This window comes from Aythya fuligula, chromosome 1 (genome assembly GCF_009819795.1).
Source record: "Aythya fuligula isolate bAytFul2 chromosome 1, bAytFul2.pri, whole genome shotgun sequence".
Classification (NCBI taxonomy): Eukaryota; Metazoa; Chordata; class Aves; order Anseriformes; family Anatidae; genus Aythya; species Aythya fuligula.
In genome coordinates, this window is record NC_045559.1 from 83883440 (window position 1) to 83904934 (window position 21495).

Sequence of the window (21495 nt, forward strand, 5' to 3'; positions counted from 1 at the left end):
TTGTCAGCTGCAGTGCATTCAAAACTGCAATCTCTTTTATCTATTTTTTTGTTTGAAATGCAGCCTTAGACTGTACAAAATAAAATGAACTCACCTTAAGCCCCAGGTCATACTGATTTAAAGCAACTATTCCTAAAAACATATTTAACTATTTTTCTCTACTCTCCTCCACCATGCATTCATGCTTGCTGGCAACATTAGCACAGGAATCTGAATCCCTCCCCACATTATCTAGCTAAAGACCATGATCATCTGAGCTGCAGCTCCAATAGTTAACTGCTGACAGAAGTGCTGCCCAAATGAGAAAGAAATGTGCAATTATTACTGAGGGAGGGATGCACTTCCACTACAGTGAATGTTTGGAGTACTGCTCTGGAAGGGAAATGCCACCTCTTATGGAGATGATTGTGACTGAGCACAGAAACACAGACAGGAGGTATTCCTCTGGGACATAGGTTCTGCTTGTAGCAAATTCAGGATTTCTTCTCAGCAATGAGGGAAATGAATGCATGAGTCTTATCAAAGTTACCATATCTGTGCTGAGGGATTGCTCAAACCTGGGTGCTGAGGCCAGGCTCAGCAAAAACAGTGGGGATAAAAAAAAACACAACAGAGTGAATGGAAGAGGTGGCCTTGCTATCTCCTGACTCTTCAGTGCCTCCTGATAGGTTAAATGGTATTTTGACTGGAGTTTCTTTCCCTCCCAGAAACTATGAGCCAGAGTTGTTTGAAACATGTACTTAGGGCTGTTTACACTACTGAATGGCTGTTTTATTTCCAATGGAAGGAAGAAGGGAAGGGCCCCATGGTCCTCTTCAGTTGAGTAAAAACCAGGGATTTTGTTTCAAAGCTTTGTTGATACTAAAGGGACTTGTGGAGAGGACTTCTCAGAGCAAGGGCTGGCAGGATGCAGCTACCAGACTGTTGCCCAGAGGTCTTGGCCCAGTGGATCAGATAATCTTTCTCCAGCTTCTAGAAAATGTCCCTTTGGGGAGCTGCTGGGAAGATCTGCTGGACTGCTTCTGCCTTATAATAATCCTTTTTCTCCCAGCCTTGCATCAACTTTTCCTCTCAACACTTCTCTACATATTCTCACACTGCAGAGGGAAACAAGGAAGCATTCTTGTCTTCCCTTCCATTCCTGTCCCTCACTTTCACTTCCACGGGTTTGTTTTTATAAATAAATATACATTTGGCACCAGACATAAAGACAAGGAAATATGAGTTATAAAAATAGCTATAACTTCAGGTAACACTGTAAATTCAGGTATGTTGTAAACACTATGCACACTTAATCTGCAAGCCTAAATCAGCCTGAATATTTTTCAGAGTTTCTTAATCCCATTTTCTTATGACTGGGAAGTGACTAATCCCTCTGTTCGTGTCAATAAGTCTGTACCAAAAGATAAACAGTCTTGTAGCACAATTGAAGAACACATATCTTCATTTTATGGTTTACATTTAGCATATGTCACCCTTAGGCAAATTTAATCCCATTTAAGTTAAGTTTTTGTTTACATGGTATGTAAATCATTAAGTTGAACAGTCATGAAAGCTATAAAGTAAATTGTGTTGATCCTTTTAAATTGTCTTCTGACTTTAGCTCACTAAACTGTCTGTACAGGTGTATTTCCAGTGTCTAAGCAGCTTTAAGGAACTGCAGTTGCATTTTGAGACAACCAGCCAGGTATCCATTAATGTCTTATCACCTAATGAGTGGTGCCGTCTCAAAAACTTAACTGTGAAACAGAGAATGAATTTATGTTGGAAAGGATACTTGGAGGTAATCTTGCCCATGAGCCCACTCAGAGCATGCCAACTTTGTAGACAGATCCAACTTGACAAAGGCTTTACATATGCTAGTTCCAGGGGCAGGGTTAGGGGCTGTCTCTTTTGAGACTCCTAAGTGTGAGAAACTGAAGATTATTTTATTGGGAAAAAGAATACAGTTTGGGGATATACACATAAACTTTCTCTGAACAGTTTCCTTAAATGAAAACTATGATTTCATGTTAAATGAAAAGTTTCAACAAGAACAAAAAAAAAGCTGATTGCTGCAATTTAATTTCTTTCTATCTCTGCAAATTCACAAACATGGTTTTTAAAATCATTGCACTACCATGCTAGCAATTACTATTTTAATGAAAAGATCTATATGTATCATTAATTTTCTTTGCTTTCAGAGTTTAATAAACCTCTTTCTCATTATGGAAGAAATAAGGGATTGAGTAGGCTGAGGCACATGTTTCTTACAAGAATGCTTTTTAAAACTCTTCTAAGTGTTTCTAAATCAATTGAAATAACTTATTTCATATCATGTCACATTTCCCCTAAATGGGTACTGTATATATGTGTACAGATTTCCAGCCTAAGTTTAGGAAGATTGCTTTCCTGCTGAGTGGTAAAGCTGATATATAAATAACTTGACCATCCCAAACTGCTGTTGATATAAAACCTCCTCCTGAACTGTATCAAATGTCATCATGTGTTCCCTGTGAAAACTAACAGCCTTCGTGTCTGAGCTGTTGACTATAAAGATAACTGATATTTTTCTGGATGAAAGGTTCTTGACTGTTTATGAATACAGCCATATTCAAATGACCTGAATTCCTTCCAGACCTTTGAACCCTCTATTTTCTATAGGGTTGGTGCCTAGGGAGACAAAGAGTCAGCCAACAGAAAACAGAGCACCGGGACTTATCCCAGATTCCACCTATGTCACTCAGTCACTACTGTTTATCTCTACGTTTTCCATTTTCCCCTTTCCACACAGAAGTGCTGCTGGAAACCAGCTGTGATAGGTTCAGGTCACATCCTTATGTCAAAGAAACCTGAGTTACGTTTACACCCACAGAAAAACAAAACCTTAATTTTTTAGAAAACTTTAAAATACACTTAAACATTAGAGAAAGCAGTGGGATTAGCTGAGCACTCTCTGATCATTTTAGAGATTAGCCCCTAAGCCTGTTGAATGGTCTGTGGTAATCTTTTACAAGCTATTTCATAAGCAAACAACCCCATAAGCTATACTGAAACATTACACAGGGTTGCAGTTTTGGAGAGAGCTTCTGGGAACACACAGTGTTCAGTTTTCCAAAAATAGTACACAGACTTAGACCCAAAGAGACTCAGAATTAATCCTGGATTTCTCATCAACCCTCTGAAACACGACCTACCTCTTAAGCTTCTCCCAAGCCACCTCCATCCAATTAATGAGAGCTGGATTGTAAAATGCCACATCCTGTACCCATTTGGCTTGGTAGATTTAATGAGCCATTGTGGTAGAAACAAGGTAATGTCCTCAAGCCACTGAAGACTAATCCATTATTCCTTTCTTCCCCTCTAAATTGTTCCTCTAGCAAACTCACACCATCAGCTATACAAATGTCTGTCTTTGAAAGGTTTCTGCAGACAATTTTTCTGACAGTTTTATGTCTCTCATAACTCTGGCTAGTGATGTGCTGGCAGCTGTGGGGTGATGTTCTTACTGCCCCCTCGATGAATGCCCTTTTCCAAGGCAGATTCAGTTACTAATAGATCAGAACTTTGCTTCTCCATGGCCTGAAAAGGAAGAGCTATGGGCAGGGTGAATGCTGAGTGTTGACCTCCTCCTTCCCACCCTGTTCTCCAAGTGGTTGTATGTGGTCCAGATGGGAAAGAATAATATAACTTCTCATGGTTGCATCCTTTGAGTACATTTTTGAAAGACAAGTTTGGAGATGTTCACAAACTTTCCCATTTCCTTCCTCCAGGCTGTGTCCATACTTTGAGAAACAAAAATGTTGGGAGGAGATGTAAATCTTCTCATACATTTCACTACTCTTTGCTAAATAGAAGGAAAAATGTCGTGACTGTTCCTAGGGAGGCCCCCTAGAAACAAGAGACAAAGATTTATTGTACACTTTTCTGGATTTTTTTCATCATGAATTTAATGATATTTTATAGTAAAGAATTTCTTCCTAATATCCAATCTAACTCTACCCTCTTTTAGTTTAAACACATTATCCCTTGTCCTACCACTAAACTCCCTGAGTAAGAGCCCCTCCCCATCTTTTCTGTAGGCCACCTTTAGGTACTGGTAGGCTGCTATAAAGTCTCCCTGAAGTCTTCTCTAAACTGAATGTCCCCAGCTCTCTTAACCTCCCTTCATAGGGGAGGTGCTCCAGCACTTTGATCATCTTTGTGGTCCTCCTCTAGACTCTTTCTAATAGATCCATGTCCTTCTTGTGTTGGGGGCCCCAGACCTGAATGCAGTACTCCAGGTGGGGTCTCACAAGAGCAGAATAGAGGGGGAGAATCACCGCCTTCGATCTGCTGGCTACACTTCTTTTGATGCAGCCCAGGATATGGGTTGGCTTTCTGGGCTGCAAATGCACATTGACAGTTTGTATTGTTTTTCATCCACCAATACCCCCAAGTCCTTATCAGTAGGGTTGTCTTCAATATACCCATCTCCCAGCCTGTATTTGTGCTTGAGATTACCCCAGCCTAGATGCAGGACCTCACACTTGGCCTTCTTGAAATTCAAGAGCTTTGCTCTCAAGCCTGTCAAGATCCTTCTGGATGACATCTCTTCCCTCCAGTATGTCAACTGCACCACACAGCTTGGTGTCATTGGCAAACTTGCTGAGGGTGCAATTAATTCCACTGTCCATTGCACCAGCTAATTTGTTAAACAGCGCTGGTCCCAATACTTATCCCTGAGGAACACCACTCATTACTGATCTCCACTTGGACATCAAGCTGTTGGCCACAGCTCTTTGACTGTAACCAACCAGCCAATTCCTTACCCACTGAATGGTCCATCCATTAAATCCATGTCTCTCCAATTTAGAGACAGTGGAGACATGGGGTACGTGTCAAATGTTTTGCACAAATCCAGGTAGATAACGTTGGCTGCACTTCCCCTATCCACCAACGCTGTACCTCCATCATAAGAAGGCCACTAGATTTTTTCAGATATGATCTTCCCTTAGTGAAGCCATGTTGGCTGTCACCAATCATCTCCTTATTTTCCATGTGCCTTAGCTTAGTTTCCAGGAAGATCTATTCCATGATCTCGCCAGGCACAGAAGTGAGACTGACTGGCCTGTAGTTCCCTAGGTCTTTCATTTATTTATTTTTTTTTCCTTTTTAAAAATGGGGATTCAGTCATAGGAACCTCACATCAATCATGCTTCCACCACGTCTCCATAATGTCAATGGGGTCATAGCCCTGCAGGCATGTGTACATCTCTAACTCCTAACACATGACATAAATGATTTACTCACCATGCTGGTTGAGGAGTATAGAATGGCATTTATATTATTGGCAACCAGAGGATTTTGAAGAAGAAGAAATTATGGCATAGCTACATCAATACTGATATATTTTGATATTAACATTGTTCTGGGCTATTGTATTCTGAAATAATTGTCTAGCAACACACATCTCTGGAACAGTGACCAATACACAGCACAGCTAAACTTGTGCTCAGACAAGAAAAGAAAGGCTGGAAACTAATTTTTGCTGGTGAAAAGTTTCATAACTTACCTATCAGGTGAAAAATCTTAAGACAGAACTGGATCATATGTCACAGAAAACACAGCACTTAAAAAAGGTTTTTCACAAAATATTGACTAGACTTCAAGGAAACCATGGTGATAATGCCATTGTTTTTGTTAAGTGTGAAATGTACGCCTAATAAGCAGATTCATTTAAGGGACTTTTTTTTTTTTTAAGTATCTGTAAGCATAAAAGCAAGAGGATCTTTCAGGATGATGGTTTTGCTTTCTAGCACTACCAAAGTCCATACTGAAATGTGAATTTCTCAAAAACACAGAACAAAAATGATTCTGCATTTAGTATGACATGAAAGCATAATTCTAGATGGAAAAGCAGAACCAAGAATGTATACTGCCCATCTGTGTACTGAAATACCTAGAGAGGAGGCCTGACCTGAGGGACAATTTGTGCGGAGTGTAACAGAACTGTCTGCTACAAGTCAGGAGCAGAGACTGCTTGACTGGGAGTGATTATTGTAACCCACAGGTTGTTATCCTGCTATTCCTTTTCTTAATGGAAAAAAAAAAAAAAAAAAAAAAAAAAGATACGTAGCACCACCAGCACAATCTTTGCTAACTACACCGAACCCAGAGGCCCAGAGGAGTTATGCCAAGAAGTGGGTTTTGTAAAGTAGCATGCTCCTGGTGTCAGAGAGGGGTAAGAGCCCCTTCAGCTTCTTTATTCACTATTTTCTTCCTTATTTCTACTCTTCTTTTTTTTCTAGGAGAATGTTTCCAGCCATGAGAGTGAAAATTACAGGTTTGGATCCCCATCAGCAGTATTATATTGCCATGGATATTGTGCCTGTGGATAACAAGAGATACAGGTAAGCTTTTTAGGTGTAAAGATAGAAACATTGTGATGGATCAGTGTCAATGAAAGCATATGAAAGATATATGCCATTACACACTATTGCAAAGGTATGCTGGAGTACACTCTGTTTACACCATTAATTGATTTGACCAGAATTGTAATACAAAAAAAAAATACAGAGGTTTAATATACTGTCTTGCACATTTGGACTGTTATCTGAGACTGATACACCTCTAGGTAGACAAGGAATTGGCTGGTTGGTCACACTCAAAGAGTTGCAGTCAACAGCTTGATGTCTAGGTCTTGATGACCTGTGAAGAGTGGTGATCCAGTGATCTTCAGGGTTCTGTACTGGACCAGTGCTATTTAACATCTTTGTCAGTGACAAGCACAGTGGGACTGAGTGCACCTTCATCAAGTCTGCTAACACCATGCTGAGTTGTGTAGTTGGCACACTGAAGGGAGGGGATGCCACCCAGAAGCACCTTGACAGGCTTGAGGCAGGCTCATGCAAAGCTCTTGAAGTTCAACAAGGCCAAGTGTGAGGTCCTGCATCTAGGCTGGGGTAATCCCAAGCACAAATACAGGCAATGTGATTTAGATTAGATATTAGGAAGAAAGAGTGTGGGGAGGCACCAGAACCAGTTGTCCAGAGAAGACGTGGATGCCCTGTCCCTGGAGCTGTTTAAGGCCAGATTGGATGGGGCTTTGAACAACCTGGTCTAGTGGAAAGTGTCCTTGTCTAAGCCAGGGGCCTTGGAACTAGATGGTCATGCTCTATGGTTTTGAATAGTAATCAGATTTTAATGGGAATTTATTAACAACACAATTAACAATGACTGTCTAAGAGACCTGGTCACTGGAGTCCAGATCCTCTAAAACCACCTACCTCAGCAAGAAAGAATGGGCAAGTGGACAATGAACAAATGGGGGGTACCTCAGGTCTAGCCTGAACAAAATTGGGTAATTTTTGTTTTAAAAGCATTTACTGTCCAGCACAGCAGCAACTGGGATTGAAGATCCTGATCTACAGCATGGAGCTGTTGGGAAAACCTCTGGTGAATTGCCACCACTGAACTGAAAGATGGGATGAGGAGATTTCTCTGGTATTAATGGGATCTGCACCATAGAAAAATATGCTGGAAAACTCATGGTGGTCTGCACCCCAGAATACTATCCAGACAGAGGTGTTTTATCTAGACTCATTAAAAGACTCTTGAGAGCAAGTCTTTTCCCGAAATAGTCTTTACTGTACCAAACTTCAGAGATTCAAGAACTATGCCTCAAATGCTAAATATTACTTATTTATATATTATTAATTTTGCTCTCAGATCATCCAGGAGGTTTCTCAGGAAAGTGACTTTCCTGGGAGGTATCAGGGTGGTACCTGATACTCAGACATTTTTTTTTTGTCTCCCTTTCAGTATGGTTCAGTGCTAAAATTGAAAATGTGTATATTGCCTTATACTTTGTTTCTGTCCTTGTTAGCTTATTCAGCCACATCGAACAAGCTAGCACTGAAAGGAATGGATTTATTTCTTTGCATTTCTTTTGAAAATACAGGAAATGAGTCACTGTTTGTAGGTAAGGACTGAAATAGCTTCACAGAGCTGAGTAGAGACCCAAGGAAGGGCAGTGTAGGGCACGACCTAGAAGTGTTAACAGGACTGTTTGTGAAATACCTTAAGCTGAAGGAGCCACAGGACAGAAAGAAAAACAAAATCTCCAGAGAAAGCTGTAGGAAAGTAATTTGTGGCACATATTGGATGGTTAGGTCAGGAACACAAAAGATCTTTTTTTTTTTTCCTCTAATCCTTACTTTTGCAACACTAAATGGAATTTCCTATTTTGTGACATTTTAAATGAGAAATTCTGTTTTATCAGTTGTTGTGGTATCCATAGGATTTTGTCCTGTCTGGATGAACACATGTGTTTTATACACTCTGGTATGGCATCCAGTGCAGATTTCCAGAAATTATGGGGCGTTTATTAATATTTTCAGAGAGGACTTTGTTTACTAGTATTCTCTAGCCTCTGGCTCAGAGAGGGTTAAGGAGTTGAGAAGGCACATGTGGCAGAGTTTTACAGAGAAAATAACTGCAAAGGTGGTTTTAATAATGAATCAGGTCTGAACAAGTGGCTCAGGGGTAATCTGGCTTTCATTTAGAAGGTAGGAGGTTGCAATAAAGCACATTCCCCCCTGACTGCAAATGAGAGCTTGAGGTGTGTGCGGTAGGGTGGCAGGGGAGGAGAAGCCCTAAAATTGTTCCTCTAGTGAGTGAGTGACAACTTTCCTTAGCCATCACCCCTTTTCCTTTCAGGTATGTGTACCACAGCTCCAAGTGGATGGTGGCTGGCAATGCTGACTCCCCAGTGCCCCCAAGGGTTTACATCCACCCTGACTCACTGGCTTCTGGAGACACTTGGATGAGGCAGGTGGTCAGTTTTGACAAGCTCAAGCTGACCAACAATGAACTTGATGATCAAGGCCATGTAAGTTAGAAGCTAATTTTAGCACCTCCTGCCCCAGCTTCCCTCATCCCGGACTGAGAAGGATGCTGCTCTTGCTCTAATGCTCCTCTGACCTGATTGCCACGCATATCTGTAGATACTCTCCATGGCTGAGCTTTTTTCCCTATTTCAGTGCTTTTCTTTAAAATGTTGCTTGGCCCTCTAAAGCAGTAAATCCCCGTTCTCTCCCGAAAAGTCCACTTTGACGCAGCATCTGCATGTGGCATGAACTTTGTCTCGTATGTACTTGTAAGACAAGAGTAACTTCTTTTGCATTAGCCCTTAATCCTCCCCTGCTTCCTCATACTTCTGGATGTAGTGCAGAAATTTTAGAAAAACAAACAAACAAGCAAACAAACAAAAATCCCACTACCTCTTCTTCCTCCTCTATTTTTTTTTTTTTTCCTTTAGATAATCTTACATTCAATGCATAAGTACCAGCCCCGTGTTCATGTCATCCGAAAGGACTTCAGCAGTGACCTTTCTCCTACAAAGCCAGTTCCTTCAGGAGATGGGGTGAAAACCTTCAACTTCCCAGAGACTGTCTTCACCACTGTGACAGCCTACCAAAATCAACAGGTAAAGTTGTGTGCCTTCAAGCTCCTTTTGTGTTGGGTGTTCATAAAGATATCAGTGTGTTCTTTGTGTTTGTGAGACATTAACTTTTTCTAAGAAATGTAGCTCAAGACATGAGCTACATTGTCCACAAGCCCACTGTGGTTTTCTTTACAAAGAGAAAATGTTTTTCTATGGAGTAGTCAATAGACATGAAGTATCTAGCCAGAAAACCATCCTGGAGGTAAGGTGACTGATGTTTCTTCCCCAAAATAACTAGGTGAGAACATCCACAAAGAGGTGCATTGTGTTCACTTTTCCTTGCTGCTAATTTTCCTTGTGGTACAAACCCCGGTGTCCTGACTGCACTGTGATTTTATGGCAGTACCACCAGTCCAGATCCATTATCTCACAGAGGAAAAAAAAAATAAAAATATATATATATATATTTTTTTTTTTTAATTAAATGAAGGTAGAAATCTTAAAGAAGAAGAGTGTCATCAGTTTGCTGACAAAAAAAAAAAAAGCCTTTGAATATAAGCAACAGCAGTCTATCTATTGCACATTAAATGAAGTTCTCATGCATAATTCAGATTTGATTCAGATCCTGCACAGTTTCCAGTGGAGAGTGTTACTGTTGACTATAGATATAAGGAAAAGTTATTGCCGCAGTGGGATCCTATCTGCAGAGGCACTGGCTACTGATCTTTGTGACTGATCTGCCCCTTTTCTTGAACTAGACTTCTTTGCACCCGAAATGTAAATTTAGTCCACACTAGCATTAGTTTACAGAATTCCCTGTCTATCCCTATCTTCTCAAAAGAAAATATATCCTTAAGAGGAAAACAGTTGTCAGGAAAATGTGAGCATTTGAAAATGTAAGCATTTGAGACACTAGCAAAGAAAGAAGTTTGGGAAATGGTTTGTGTGGATTACACAAGTTTACTCCCTCTTTTCCTTCAGTGGCCTCTTGAAAGATGTCCTGGTCTTTGAAGGACATGGCCTGCTTCATTGTTTCTATAGGAATTGTACATGTTGAGATACCCACATAATCACACATTACCTCTGTACATTTCCCCTAGTCTTCACATCACCTCTGCCATGCTTTGGGCTCAGCACGCTCCTCTTATCTTGTTTGTGCAGCATACTCTCTATCTTATCCTCAGGTGAGAAGTGCCATTTCACACAACCCATTTCTCTTTCTTGCCATCCTCCTCCATATGGGGGGTTGTGACAGCATTATAAGTTTTGTGTAAAGGATTTTTTTCCCAGCCATTTCAAATAAAATCTCAGTTGATGAAGCTTTTTGCTGTGTTAATAATGTAGTGTCCAGTTTGAGAGCGCAAGGTATTGTCATGAGGTGGAATGATGGCAGAAACCAGCTTGGAAGAAGAATAACTTAACAAGTCTGCTAGGAAAATACATTATGCAGTTTTCTGCCACAAACTCCACAGGAGTCTTGAATCAAAAATAGGGAGGTAAACATTTCTCCATGACAGCATCTGAGCTTCTGGAGAATGCCCTCATGAGTTTGGTGGACATCATTGTACTTGGTATTCTTGGACCAAGCCACATCAAGTGAGCTCAGGGCAGATTGTCATGTTTAGTCAGTGAGTGGTTATAGAGTTTGTATTTTGTTACATATAAGAGAGAGCACACATGCTTATGGTGCTTCTGTGACTGCTTCAACCTAGTCCTAATTTTTTCTGAGTCCCCCTGAACTGTCTTTAGTCAGGATCCAAAATGGAATAAATTATTCAAGTAGAATTAAAAAATATTTTACTACAATGGTAGGTTTGCTGTCATTGCAGCATTTTGTAATTTTTTGCCCCTCCTCTCTCCTCTCTGATACAAATACTGAAGAAACTTTTAATTGTAGACCAGACATGGAAAGAGGATAGAGAAAGGATAAAAAAGGACAGCCTTTTAAAGTCTGTAATTCTTGCCTAATAACCAGATCTATAAGAGAAAATTCACAGGTAAACAGTAGGATGCTAAAGGAGAAATCTCTGTAAGACACCTTACTGTAAAAAAAGCACTGAATTTCTTTTTTTTTTTTTAATTTTTTTTTTTATTTTTCCCAAAAAATATTTTGGGGTGGTATTTTTATAACATCAGTAAAGGAGATTCTGATAGGTTGGAAAAACTATTTTATTAAAAATAAATTTAAATCCCCTGAATCCACATGCATGCCCTCCAGTGGTTGTAAAACTTTGCCTTACTGGGAGAAGTGTCCCTGGAAACAGTCATAAAATTTTAGCAAATTCACCACAGGGATTCCCTCTGCTGTAACTCCATACTCCACAGAACATATCTGTCTCTGTACACACAAGTCCCTGGACAGCTGCAAAGTCAGGCTAGCGGAAATTAAGTTCACAAATTAAGCTTCTGCAAAAATAGGAGCTGCATTCCAGATCTGAGGCTAATATCCAGGAGTAAGGGTTTATTCCGACAGAAGCAAACCACCTGCAAGTCTACTTCAAATCAGTCTGTATCAGACTTGTCCCTTTTGAGCAGTTTCAGCAAAATCACCTTAAATGCAACATGATCTGGGGCGTCTTGGTCCCTTTTCACCCCAGAGGCAGAGTATCTGGGACGAGGCAAGGCTGACACAGGGAAGGTGTCATGCTGTAGCAGGTTAAGCAGTGGCCAAGGAAGAGCACGATAGCACAGGCTGCAAAGTCAACATATCAATACTATTTTCCATTCTTGCCAACATGGAATTTATGCTAAACTTTAAAGCAGGAAGGAAGATTCCCCCCGCCCCCCAAAAAAGCACTAAGTCTGGCCATCTTCTTCTTTGTTTAGAGGAGGGGAAAAAAATGGTTTCCAGACCAGAAAACTCTTGAAGGGCCACCCAGATGCTGAGCAGAACAACAGCTGTGCACGTGACGAGGTGGCCAGCTGCTGTCTTTTGGAGGCTGTAGCCTGTGCTTTGCTCAGCCTTTTCTCCTCAGCGTTGTTTGAAGCTCCATGAGTGCATCCAGCTGCTGGGATTTGGGAGTGTTGGGAGTGCTGGGATATTGCAGATACTAGGCAAACCTGAATAGTATGCCTGCTTCCTGAAATCTGTGACAGTTGGGTTGTAGCTCTGAGGGTTTTGTCCTAGGTCCCCTGTGCTTCTCCCTCTGGAACAGCTTTTCAGTTCCAGCACCCAGTGGGTTCTCAGAGCCCAGAGCAAAGACTTGTTTTCTAATGTGGCACCACTCATTTTCTAAATGGATAATCTGGTCATGCACAATGGAAGGGTGACTTCAACATGAATCTGGTGCAAAAAGTGTGGAAGATAGTTGTGCAGGTGGCTTCAGAAAGAGTTGTCATCATCCATAATTGTCATTTGTTGAAGAAAAAAAAAAAAAGAGATTAATTTATTTTCTTTTTCTTCCTTTACAGATCACCAGATTAAAAATTGACAGAAACCCTTTCGCTAAAGGTTTCAGAGATTCTGGGAGAAACAGGTAAGGAGAACTTGCGTGTCCTTAACAATCTTCTTTCTTTCCCCTGATTATCACACATGGAATGTACGTAAGGCCAGGGAATGTGTTTTTCAGTACTAAGTCAGTTTTACAGGAGCAGGTTGCTACAGACTGGTTCTTAGAAGAACCAGAAGAGCTGTTTCACTTTGTCTAACTGTCTAAACAGTTACAGGATGTAGCGATGGCTTCCTTAGAAAATACTTTTCAGGTTATCCAGCTGAACTGATCTATTTCTCTTCACAAGTCTCCTCCAGTGCTGCTCTTTTCTCTGCCTGGAAGCAGAGGGAAACTTTGTAGCTGTATTCCTAAAACCCCAAGAGAATATTTTAGATACTCTTAAACAACATACCTGTCAAGATAGCATTGCTTTCCTGCTTTACAACGTTGTTTTTTTTTATGTGACCATGTATTTTTGTTGTCAGATATTTAATTAAATATTTGCTTTTACCTCTATATCTTTTCAATAATTGCTACTATTAAGGTTATTTTCTTCTGTATATGTTTTGCAGTTTTTTTTTTTTTTTTTTTTCTGAGCTTAATAATGTATTTATATATGCTTATTTCTATTATTGCCACATTCCTCTGAACTTTTCCATTTGTTGTTTAGAACATCATTAAAATGTTCTTTAGCTTCTCTGATAAGCTATTAATACATGTATTACTGGTATGGCACTACAGTACACATTATTATAGCATTAGGAAAAATGAAGGAACTTGTGAAGATACTGAAGTGTTTCTCAGATTTGTTGTTGTTGTTGTTAATAAAATGAAAAATAGAGGTGGAAAAATGGGGGACCATAGACTGGAAAACAAATAGGTCTCAAGATAATACTCTGCAAAATATGGAAAGTCCTAGGAGAGGGGTTCTACTTTTTTTCTTTCTTTCTTTTCCTTTATGCAAAATGCTGTCTAAAAGGCAGATTTAGTTGTTAATTTTCACAGGAAAATCCCAAACTTGGACCACAAATGCTTACTTTATATTAGAAGAAAAAATAACTTTCTGAAAATAACTTTCTGATAGGTTTCTGGAATAAAAGGGCAACAATGTTCTAGTGTTGAACCATTTCAGTTTTTCTCTTGTGATGTCAAAGTTTTTCACTTTGTGTTGCTTAATTTTGTCAGTATTTTTATGAAAAGATTAAGTGGAATACCTTAAATATTATTAGAATAACTTGTATTTTAATGACACAATAGTAAAGCAGGAACTTTAATTAAAAAAGCTTTTGTATTATTAGAAGACATTATGGTGTTATTAAAAAAAAAAAAAAGGAATAAGAAAGCCCAAGCAAAAAGTTTCAACTTTCTCTGCCATTCATGACTCCAACAGTGTTCAACAGATCTAAATATTTCAGTTTTACAAATGTTGTGGGCATCCTTTAAATCAGCATGACGAAGCCTTTAAACATTAAATTAATGATGAAATTAGGCATATATGACTACATTACAAGAACACTAGGGTTGTAAAGCAAGGCTCTGAGCATGCAGACCAGAGTGCAAATTGTGTGTGCAGCCTTCATTTGCTGTCCCCATGGGCATTATAATTCAGCTTTACTTGCATGGTCCTCTTGAGTGCTTTCACCAGGACTGCTACCTCATTCATGGTTTGTTATAGGAAGCCTTCAGTGAGTGGGCAATTCCCCCCAGTCACACATTTAAATAGTACGCTGTCCATGTTCACAAAGAGAATGTCCTGACCTAGGCAACTTCCTAGATCAGCCCTCTGTTCTCATCTTAAAGCAGCCATGTGAAACGACATTACCACCTTCATTTAATCCCTGCTGTATTAGTTCTGATACATTGGTCACATGTGCCTGTTCTCTCCTTCCCTGTGTGGGGGAAATAGCATGTGCCCCCTGTACAAGGTCTTCCCTGTGTGCAGATGCAGCTGCCCTGGAAGCTGCGCTTAGAAGAGGGATTGATGCAGTTCCAGGTACATGGTGGGCTAGATGAACATGGAAGGCATTAATAAGGTCCTAGCCCAGTGAATTTGGACAGTTTCCTGAAAAGGTTGGGAATTACTGATCTTTGTAGCTCATTGATTTAAGAAAGGGCAGGAAATTGCTACACGGCTGCAGCTGTGGGGAGGGCTCAGTAAGGCTCTCTGCTGATGTAAAGAGGAATTAAAATCTTTAAGGTATTACACATCAAAGAGAGAAGCCTGAGGCTTTCGGAAGAAAAAACAGGCAGAGGTATTTGCAAGCATATATAAGCAGTCAGACGCCTGCCTCACAAGCAGTGGTCTGGCTAAGGTTGCACTGCTGCTGTCAGCTAGCAGAGGACACTGTAACACTCAGCTGCTGCCTTTAAAGAGGACACATGTATGTAGGTGTACACATAGGAGGGAGAAAATCATTAAGATCCAAGCTGTGTGTTGAAAGGCTTCACTAAATGTGATTTTTCTTAGCTGTGCTGGATGGTTCCTCTTCCCCTAATGAATTTTTAATCTCATCAGAATTGCTGGTCAATTACAGTAATCATCAAGATGCTCTGCAACTTCCTGCATCCTCACAGCTTTGGTCAGCTACAGAGCATCAGAATGTAGCTGGAGAAAATCCCACTGAAAGTTTAGGCCTCCTTTGAAAAAAAGAAACAGGGTAATTTGAGAAAGGGACCGTTTGTGAAGAAGGGAAGTGGTATATATGCCCAGGTTTTCTGTATAAGCTTAAAAAAACAGTGTGGCAGCAGTAGGGGCCACAGAACACCTGAGACTGCTCCAGGGCATCCCATCCCAGCCACACTGGTCTGCTGAACCAGAGCCATGGTTAGAGTTTGCTAGCAAATTAAAAAGAAGATGCCAAAACTGGGAAAAACAAAGCATGATGGGAGAAGAGGAACTCTTGGGCCATTTCTTCCCTAAGACATTGCCTGTCTTCTTTGTGGTGAGGCTTTTCCATGAAACAGAGAAGGATGATTTTCCTTCACTCATTTCTTATTCTGATATTGTTTCACTCTCGTTGCCTGATGCAGAAATTATAGGGTCGTACTGTTTATAAAACTAATTAAGACTAACAAATGTTGTTCAGCAACTTAGCTGTCAGGCTTGGTGGGTTAGGGAGCTAGGCTGTGTGAGAAAGCCTAGTCTGTTACCTCTTATTAGATGAGGCATCTGTAAAAGTAAAGGAAGAGACCTGATCTTGGTGGTGAAAGGATACCTAGATAAAAGAGATACTTCTTTAAAGGGGCAATGTACTTACAAGCCCGGTATTACTTGTTTGCTTTCATGAACTTCAAGAGATTGAGAAGCAGTGTTTTTGACATATGGGGATCAGCTAGCCAAATGTTTGGGTAGTGGGGGTGCAGGTTTAATGCCAGATCCTATTTTTGGAGGCTGAGTAAAGTTCATTTGACAGTGGGATGCTTAGGGGAGCTCCTTATCCAGGAGGAAGCCAGAAGGGGCAACAGTCTGGAAACCCAGCAGGGTGATGGAAGAAAAAAAAAAGGAAGCTGAAGGCAAGCAACAGCATTTTCCTTTCAGATGTGGGCAGCTGAGGTGAATAAAAGTTGTTTGTGTTGGAAGAGCTTTTAGAGCTTTTGTCTAGGGTAAGAGAGTGAGGAGGATGCTTGGAGCCAATAGCTTGGCTTCCCCATTGAACTATGAAATGATGACCTGAATCCTGCATGTAGCAGGAATGGCAAGGTCGGCCATATGGGATGGATTATGGACATGCACAGATAGCTTGTACATCTTTTTTCATTTTTCAGACAATGGAACTGTTTCATTTATTGCCTATTATTAAAACTTTATAGCACTAAAAATAAATTAAAAAAAATGAATGAAAAGGAGAGCAAATTTTGGATACCTTTTAAAGGACTGACCTTATTAAAATAAAGCTGGCAGTGAGTCCTCTTCTGATACTGTTTTACTTCCTTCATAAAGATGGTGTGAGAGGGGAAGCTTTATGGCCTGATAGACAGTTTGAAGTCAATTTTTCAGTGCAGTTCTTTGGAAGAGAAAGTGGATGCCACATGGATAATGTTCAGCACACTTGGTACCAGCAGCTCTCACCAAAGCCCAAAAGAAACTGTTAAGATTGCTGCTGAAGAGTTGCAAAAATAGTTATGTTAAAGTGGTGTGCACTCTCACCCAATAAGTTTTTGTACAGCTGCGCTTTCCTTTGCTGCAAGACTCCATTAAATGGGGTGATAGGTGCATAGCAGGTCAATATATGAGGCTGCTGACTCTTGGATCTTGTCTGATCCATGGAATAATCTGAAAGTTCAATACATATGTGTTCTGCTCAGGTAATATTTCAAAAACACCCAGAACACTACTTCAGCACAAAGGAGAAAAAAAAAAAAAAAAGATAATCTAGTTATAGAGGGGCTTAAATTTGTGTGTAGGAGAATTGGACATAACTTTGAGCTGTCAACCATGCACTTGGGGTGTTTTGTCATGTACGTTCAAGATGTACAATTCTGTGCACGCTTCTGTGGGATCGAAGGGCTTTTACTTGGGGAAGGAAGAGTGAAGAGGTGTCTTTAAGCCTGCTGTGGAGTTTGGCGGCCATTCTTCAGGTAGTGGTGGCTGTAGAGCTGCCCAGAGCATTGCAGGGCAAGCTGTGAATCTGGTGAGGCTGGCAGTTACAGAGGGGATGTGGGGGACCAGGAGCCATGTATGTGTCACAGGGACTGTTTTAGACCTGCTACCCTGGAGGTCCAGGAGTAGGAGATGGGTCCCAGGTGGCATCCCTCTCTTCCCTGGCATCCTGTGCAGGAATAGAAAGAGCGGAGTCTGATCCCTGAAAGCAGTATATTATTTCTCATTTATTCTTTTCTCTCTTCTTTTATTATCTCCTATTTTTTTTTTTCATTTTCTTTTAGAAATACAGTTCTCTTCTGAGAACTGTATTGATACAAGGGAAAGCTGTAGACTGAGAGTTAGAAATTTTAAGTTTGAGCTGTGAATGATGCAGGCTCGAAGAAGAGGCAGGGGCAATAGCTTATTGTTTCCCTAAGTCACAGGGAAACAGCTTTTTTTTGTTTGTTTTTTGTTTTTTGTTTCCCTAAGTCAAAAGGAAACAGCTTTTTTTGTTGTTGTTGTTTTGTTTTGTTTTGTTGTTGTTGTTGTTTTTATGGGAAGGGAGCAAAATCATATACTAGAATTATTTAGGCTGAAAAAGACCTTCAAGATAATTAAGTCCAACCATTAACCAGGCCAAGAAGTTTAATGATGTTTGTATCTATTGTTTTTACCTATACCCAAAAGAGAAAGGTGTATTTATATCTCCATCTAGATGAGAACAGAGCTACAAGTCAGCTGCTGGTGCAGTGCTAGGCTACGTGCACAAGGATTCATGGTTGAACCAGACTGTGCAAACACTGGCTTCAGTGAGCTGGCCTCTCTGCTCCCCTGCACCACCCCTGTGGCAGATGCAGAACAGCTGGATTTGCAGGGCTGGAGCTTTCAGCTTGCATTTCAGGACAGATTACTCATTTTTAACCATCAAGGCTGATTCTTTCAGCAGTCGATCTTGTTACATTGACTTGCTCAGGGCATTTTATTCTCCGGATTTTTACGGTAACAGAAAATCCTCCCCCGGCATTTGGGCTGGGGTTTGTTTCAAAAGGATGCAGATTGGTACCCGTCTCTTCCTGGTTGTGCATGTCAAGAAGCAGCCGGAGCCTGCACATGTGCGGCTTCCTTATGTGGGGAGCACAGGAAATCCTGGGGGTGGTACTGGTAGTCTGAAGCTGCTTCTGCACACAGAACCCAGCTTAGCAGACAGGCTCACGCTCTGCACTGCCTTGTCTCCAAGCTCCATGAGCTGGCAGAGGCCACTGTATTAACTAAATAGTTTTGTTGTAATGTGTTCAGTGCTAGTGTGAGACTGCTATGCAGAGATGTCTTCTGTTTCTACTTCTAACAGCTTAGCAGCTAATAAACACCATGCAACAACCTCACTTCTAAACCTCCTCTTAAAATACAGAGTTTGGTTTGCCAACTCCAATGTATTTAAAGCATCTGAGCTTCCGGGGAGACTTTGGAAAGTTAACTGAGTGAGTAGAGGCACGTGCAGAAAGACATTTTCAGAAGCAAAAGGCAGCTCCAGTATCAGCTCAACATCTGATGAGAGGCTCTGGGGATGTTAGAGACTTTTGCATTGAAAGAGGATATGTTCTCGCATTTGACAAAGCATCTCTAGTTGTGCTAAGCCCATGCAAGGGCTATAACCTCCTACAGGAAAAGATGCAGGGAAAGGCAAGGAATGGGAAACAGAGCGAAATTCAGTGTCTGCAGAGAAGAATCTTTCCTGGGAAGAAGAGACAGTGTGTTGTCTCATAAAGAACATGGGGATCTTCTGGTAATACACTTATGTCTTCAGTGAGCCTGTGGAGTTAGACACTTCAGCAGAGCTAACGTTCTGCAATGAAACAAACAAACAAAAACAAAACAAAACAAAAAAACAAACCTGAGACTCCAGACCTTTAAGAGGAAAACTTGTTCTCACTTGATTTTTGGCTTTTTCTCTTTGGTACCTTATCTACAGTGAGTTAGAGACCCGAAGCAGAGATGCCACCAACCTTTTTATGAAAAGCCTCTTACTTATTTCCAGTCAAATCCAAAACCAACAAGACTCTCTTTTGGACGACTTCCAATAGCACTTCAGAACAGTGTCCAGAAGCGGGAAGTGACAGGGAAAGGCCATTCACAAAAATACTTTCGGGTTCTGTAGGCTGGATCCCCAGTCTCCCACATTTGCATGTATGACAGCTTCTGTCCATAAAGTGTGGAAGCCAGTTCTGTGAAAAAGTGTGCCTTGAGGAGCTGGCTGTCACCTCCCAAGCAGAATGAAAATTTAGGATCCTTTTAAAAAAGAAAAAGCCACTGAAAAACTGTTAGGAGCTTTTGAAATCTTAGACTGGGGAAATGTTTTTTTACTCTAGCAGCCAGCACCCGTGTGGGAAGGCTTGCTTGCGAAATTCACAGATGCCACGGTGGCCTTTTAGTGGCCACTGGCAGCCTGTCAAGCAAGATGAGAGCCCTCCTTCCCTGGTGCCAATATCCTTGCCAGCTGATTGATGTTCTTCTCTCCTTACTTTATTTCCATTCCACAGGACGGGACTGGAGGCCATCATGGAGACCTACGCCTTCTGGAGGCCCCCTGTGCGCACCCTCACCTTTGAAGATTTCACTACCATGCAGAAGCAGCAAGGTGAGCGTACAAAGGGCATGCAAAGAACTGCACAAAGAGCCGCAGAAAAAGCAGGGGAAGAGGGTGCAAGAGCAGTGATCTCTCTTTGTGCTGGGGGCAAGGGGTCGCATGCCTTGTTGAGCTCTTGATGTCTGTGAAAGGACACAGAGCAGAGAGGATGGATGTCAGCTAGGAAACGCAGGGCAAGCTGTACGTTGTAAGGTGTGATGCAGCTGCATCACTTCCCTGGTGTCCTCAGAGCTCAAACATGGATCAGGAAGGAGCACAGTGTTGGGTGAACCAGTACACATGCATGGCATGAGTTGAGATAAGCACAAAAAGAGCAAAGAGAGACAGAGGCAATGTTCCAGCATGTCAGGCATGTTGTTCACCATTTACAATTAGAGTTTGCCATTTAAGTGGGAACCCAAGAGGAAGGAGTGTATGTCCTCTGGAAGCTTCAGGAAACCAGAAATGTGCCCTGTACACATCCCCCCAGGATCACACTGCCTTGCTTTCAAAAGCCGGGGGCCTTGCTGGAAAGACTGTTAGAATGAGGCTGGGAAGAATTATTGGGTAGGCCAAGTATTTTCCAGTTGTTCGTACTGTGTCTTTTCATAGCTTCTGCCCTTTGTATCTCTCATTTCTTAAACAGGGCTTTCATCTCTAGTTTCAGGCTGCAATACCATTTTTATTTTGTGCTGATAGGATTTACCCACTGACTTCACTGCAGTTCTTTCTAGTTCAAAACACGGTCATCACTGTGAGCAGTGTATTGGTGCAACATATTTTTTGCTTTGTTTTGTTTTGTTTTTTCTTTCCCCCAGTATAAATGCAACAAAAGAAACAAACCCGAAGTGTCTTTAGATGTGACACCTGTGAGGTTAAAGAGTCAAAAATAAATGGGTGCCATGTGTAGCAGAGCACATTCTGCAGTCTCTTCAGCTTCAGCTGGACATCAAACTAAAGCTTTCCTCCAGACCTTGCATCCACCTGGGGATGACATGGTCTAATCCAGAGAGAGGCTGGGGGCTGCCCACTGGGCAGGCAGGATCAGGAGAAGATCCAGCACAGCATGGGGCAGGAGATATTTTAAAGAAACTCAGGGGAATGTGTGGAGAGGAGCACTTGTGGTGGGGTGTAAGGTCAGAGATGGGTTAAAGAAGGGATTCAGAAAGGTTTTCATCACCCACCTAAATAGAAACATAACAGCCTCTCCTCCTGATCACCCTTGCTGAAGCAGCCTCCCTCCTCTGGCAGCTGGCCGGCCTGTCTCACCTCCTATTCGGGCTTGCACAGCTCCCCTCCCCTCCCTTTGGTTATCAGATAACATCCTAGTGGCAAGTCCAGCTCTTGCTTACGTGGTAAGGTAATATTAGGAAAGGAAAATATTTAATGTATTTTTAGCTTGTTTTAATATAGTTTGGCAGCTGAAAAACCAGGAAGCAAGCCAGTACCATGT

At 41.3% G+C, this 21495-nt stretch overlaps 1 protein-coding gene across 1 annotated transcript in view; it reads left to right on the top strand.

The window, feature by feature from the left end:
- The window catches only part of TBX15 (T-box transcription factor 15), a 96222-nt gene that overhangs the window by 63066 nt on the left and 11661 nt on the right, over positions 1-21495 (top strand). Inside the window, exons 3-7 of the mRNA XM_032201564.1 lie at positions 6270-6371; positions 8680-8851; positions 9281-9448; positions 12818-12882; positions 19957-20054. Coding sequence (XP_032057455.1) covers positions 6270-6371; positions 8680-8851; positions 9281-9448; positions 12818-12882; positions 19957-20054 — 605 coding nt within the window. The remainder of the gene's footprint in view (positions 1-6269; positions 6372-8679; positions 8852-9280; positions 9449-12817; positions 12883-19956; positions 20055-21495) is intronic.